Source organism: Dipteris shenzhenensis, chromosome 2, assembly GCF_047967505.1.
Source record: "Dipteris shenzhenensis isolate YYH24624 ecotype China chromosome 2, Dip_SZ_1.0, whole genome shotgun sequence".
In the NCBI taxonomy this organism is placed as follows: domain Eukaryota; kingdom Viridiplantae; phylum Streptophyta; class Polypodiopsida; order Gleicheniales; family Dipteridaceae; genus Dipteris; species Dipteris shenzhenensis.
In genome coordinates, this window is record NC_141597.1 from 2,936,479 (window position 1) to 2,940,634 (window position 4,156).

General features: G+C 46.0%; 1 protein-coding gene across 1 annotated transcript; it reads left to right on the plus strand.

The window, feature by feature from the left end:
• The first annotated feature begins 567 nt into the window (after nucleotides 1-567).
• On the plus strand, nucleotides 568-2,597 carry LOC147904236 (CBS domain-containing protein CBSX5-like). Its single transcript, XM_087385439.1, has 2 exons — nucleotides 568-1,215; nucleotides 1,297-2,597. Exons 1-2 carry the CDS (start codon nucleotides 770-772, stop codon nucleotides 2,237-2,239), a joined length of 1,389 nt encoding a protein of 462 aa, XP_087241565.1. The 5' UTR covers nucleotides 568-769; the 3' UTR covers nucleotides 2,240-2,597.
• Nucleotides 2,598-4,156: the final 1,559 nt, after the last annotated feature.

The following is a 4,156-nucleotide window of genomic DNA, read 5'->3' on the forward strand; positions in this document are numbered from 1 at the left end:
TTTTAATAGCCCTTGATTTCTCTTTTGCATTCAAAAGCGCTTGCTGTATCATGTACCGTAGTGCGCACGCGCACCCTTAAGGGGGCGAATGGGGGTAATTTAAAAATAATTCAACAAAATGTATTGATATAGCCAATGCATAGTTATTATTATTATATTATGTCCCATCGTTCTTGGAAAAGGGCGTACTTAAATTTTCGTGGAAGCACAGGTTTCTTGTTTAGTTCGGGACAGGAATCCCGTGGACGTTTCCAGCTAGGCGAGCCCATTAGATAATTGAACCGTGGGTTGGAACTTACACTCCGTGGGTACGGGTGGAGTCGGTTGACGTGTACCGTACCCAGCGTAGGTTACGACATAAGGGACCTGGAGGGTTAAGCTGGTCCTACAAGTTTTACGGCCAGCGGTCAAAAAGTGCGACTCCCCACTATAGAAAGGCCAGGGTGGCACGGGCTAGGGCGACCGGGTGACCGGCTGGAACCAGTAGGGAACCGGGAGGGCTGGGACTGCGCATACCATATAAAGAAGGCAGACCCTTTGGCCCGGTCTTATTTAGCTGAGGCGCCACCCCCTGTGGCTGATCTTCCGTTTATATCTGACTTAAGCGTCCCAAGCGGCCTTGGAGCTCTTCTTCATCGTCGTCTTCTTCCCTCCGAGCTTTTTTCTTTGTCTCACTTTCTCCTTGCTCTCTTCTGCTTCACGCAGAAAAGCTTCCTTTGCTTGTTCTCTTAGCTCTCTCCGTTCTCCCCCCTACTCTCCTCAGTCTTGCATGGCCTTTGCCCTCCTGTCTCATGAGGTATCTGACCTCACTCTTGGCAAGCCTGCCCTCTCTTGGCTCGCCTGCACTTCTTCCGTTCGTGACGCCCTCCTTGCCTTGAAGCTCCGTGCTGATGACTCCGAGCTCAGCGTCTGGGACTGCTCCCCCTCCTCCCACCCTCTGCCTCCCCCGCTAGATGCCCTCCCTGCCGCCGCCCCAGCTGCTGACTCCTCCCTCTCCCAGGGCTCCGCTGCTGCCGCTGCTGCTTCCAGCATCTGGAACCCCCGACTCCGGCGGGGCGAGTGCCAGTGCGTTGGGAAGATTTGCATGCAGAAAATCATCTGCTATCTGGCTACGGATGAGAGCCTGAGCGATCCTGCCAAAGCGCTTGACGCGCCTGTGTCTATTTTGCTTGCAGAGCCTGTACGCACCGTCCAACACATCGATTCCGACGCAGGGTAAGCATCTTGAGCTCAATCCTCAAGTCCTTTCGTTGTTTTGGGTTTTTGCTTTAACAATCCATGTTCCTTGGCTTGCAGCTTGCTGGAGGCGCTGGATCTTATCGTCTCAGGCGCCCAAAATCTCGTTGTTCGTATTGGGGGCCATGCTAACAAGTATGGCCGCTACTCGAGAGGAAGTACGTCGCAAAAGACTTTGGTACCTTCACATGCCTTGCTCCCAAAGAGCCACAATGGACGGGAATACTGCTGGTTAACGCAGGAAGATGTGCTCCGTTTCTTGATTGGGTCCATAAGCGTCTTCTCCCCTCTACCCATGATGAGCATCGAGGATCTGGATATCATCAAAACCGATGTTCTGATGGTGGGGGTGGAAGAAGAGGCGATATCGGCTCTAGAGATGATTAAGGCTGCGTGCCAGCGTATGACAGCGGTGGCGGTCGTAGATAACATCGATGAAAGGCATGGACCACTCAAGTTAGTGGGTGAGATCTCCTGCGCCACCTTGCAGACGTGCAACGAAACTGCAGCTCTTGCACTGGCCACTCTATCCGTAGGGGATTTTCTCTTGTACGCTCAAGATTGCAAAAGCCCGCCTGATGTTCTCGTGGATATGATAAGGTCGAGGATTTGTGAGAAAGTAGGCTTCATGAAGGCCGACGAACATTTGCAGCATCCCATCTCCAAAATTGGAGACGCCCACCGAGTCCTTCATGACTTAGAAATGTGGGACGAATCTTCGGATGATGAATCTGAAGTTGATAGCCCTACAGGACCACACGATTTGTCACGCAAGTGGTTCTCCGGGCATCCTCGAGCTGCTAGATTGGGTTACAGCACTAAAGGTCGCACTGCTCCCATATTCTGCCGTCCTCAGAGCTCGTTGATTGCAGTTATAGTGCAGGTACTTGCCCATCGGGAGCACTATATATGGGTAACCAAAGACGATGACAGCCTAGTGGGCATTGTGACCTTGCAGGATATTCTAACTGTTTTGCTAAATCACCTCAACTCTTCAAGTTGATCCCTCTAATTTTGGAAGTTTCCCACCAAAAAACAGATCCTCACTGAGATGCCAGTTTCAAACTGCAGCTCTCCCCTGTTCAGCATGCTGTTAATTTTTATTTTATTTTTTTGTTTATTGCATAGCAACCGGAAGGGATAGACCTATACAATAATAAAGGCCGTCTCTCTTCGTGGGCGAATCACTTTTTGGACTTTCAGAGAAGATAATCCTCTGTTCTCAGAGATATCTTGTTCACTTGGAAGGAAAAAAACTTGATCTTCAAAGAAGATGCAAAGTTAGGCACCTTATATAGTTGAAAGGACTATCCAGTATTTGTTGCCTTGATTTTGGAAAGAATACTTGTTTTCACCTCTCAGGAATGGGGCCTCCCTCATGGTATTGATGTGTATGTATGTCTTCTTATATTTAGGATGCATATATATGTGTATATATATATATACGTGTTGGTGCAGAATCGTCTCCCTCACTTCCCCTTCCAGCAGGTAGCCTTGCATGAAGGCACTCACCTGATGAGCTGAAGTCACATTGACGGATTACGGTTTGTGCCTGTATTTCAGATTATATTTTTTATTGGCCAGCTCATGTACCTATGGACTAACTCAGGCCTATGTCTGATTGCAAAGAAAGCTACCATATTGCTTATTATTTATTGGTTTACTGTGCACGGTAAATTTACAGTTAATGTGTTAGTATGTGTATTTTTTGGGATGGAATGTTCTCATGGATAGTCATGCCTACTAGCTGCTAATTGTGAAATTGAGAATCAATTGCATTTAATTCTGGGAAGGCTATATAGGCCAACAGCCTTCGTGGAATCTGTTAAATTTCTGTTGTTTCTATATAGGCCATCAGCCTTCGTGGAATCTGTTAGATTTCTGTTGTTTTGACATGGATGTAATGTGTCTGCCGGTTCACCATATCATTTGGTTTACAAATGCATGCACCATTTCGTATATGGTAAATGATCAGTTTTGAGTTTGGGTGTTCAATTTGATGGAAACGTCACTGTCAAAACAGGTAATTGTGAAAATCCATCCACAAATTATCCTAGCCCCTCTCTGACTGTAAAGTAGTACGTCTGTAGTAGAAACACGTGGACTTTCGAAGGTGGCATTGTGGTATGAAAATGATGGCAAGCAAACAAGCGAGCCTGTTTTACTTGATGAAGTAAATGTGTTCATCCCTTGAGCTGGGATGAAACCCAAATCGTGAAATCCACTCTGTATCTCTGCTGCTAAAACATTCATCCTCAGTCATGAACTCTTCTGTCTTTTCTATCTACTTTTTAATGCCTTTCTCTCGCTGGTAAGTGTATAATACTAGTTCTTGGTGCTCCTAGCATGAATATACACTCGTCATGGTCTCCAAAACACTACCTACTTCTTGGTAGAGCAATGAACAAATCGAGGCATCTGCATTAAAAACCCAATTGGCTAGCCTCTGATTGCAATCTCTCTTATATATCTGAAAGTTATCTTCGCAACACTGATGGATGCAGCACCTTGCTGTAAATATCACATTTGAGTGTATAGTGTATGTTGAGGTGTGTTGATGTTATCCTCAGCCATGAACTCCTCTCTTTCTTACCTACTTTTTAATGCCTCTCTCTCGCTGGTAAGTGTATAAAACTAGTTCTTGGTGCTCCTAGCATGATTATACACTCGTCATGGTCTCTAAAACACTACCTACTTCTTGGTAGAGCAATGAACAAATCGAGGCATCTGCATAAAATACCCATTTTGCTAGCCTGTGATTGCAATCTCTCTTATATATCTGAAAGTTATCTTCGCAATATTGATGGATGCAGCACCTTGCTGTAAATATCACATTGAGTGTATGGTGTATGTTGAGGTGTGTTGATGTTCTTATGTACATAGGTTTCCCTAAAGCTTGGCTATAGTAAGTGCATGTCAT

Coding starts and splice junctions, on each gene's coding strand:
- LOC147904236 (XM_087385439.1), top strand. CDS start 770: ATGGCCTTTGCCCTCCTGTCTCATGAGGTATCTGACCTCACTCTTGGC. Junction 1,216..1,296: donor CACATCGATTCCGACGCAGG/GTAAGCATCTTG, acceptor CTTGGCTTGCAG/CTTGCTGGAGGCGCTGGATC.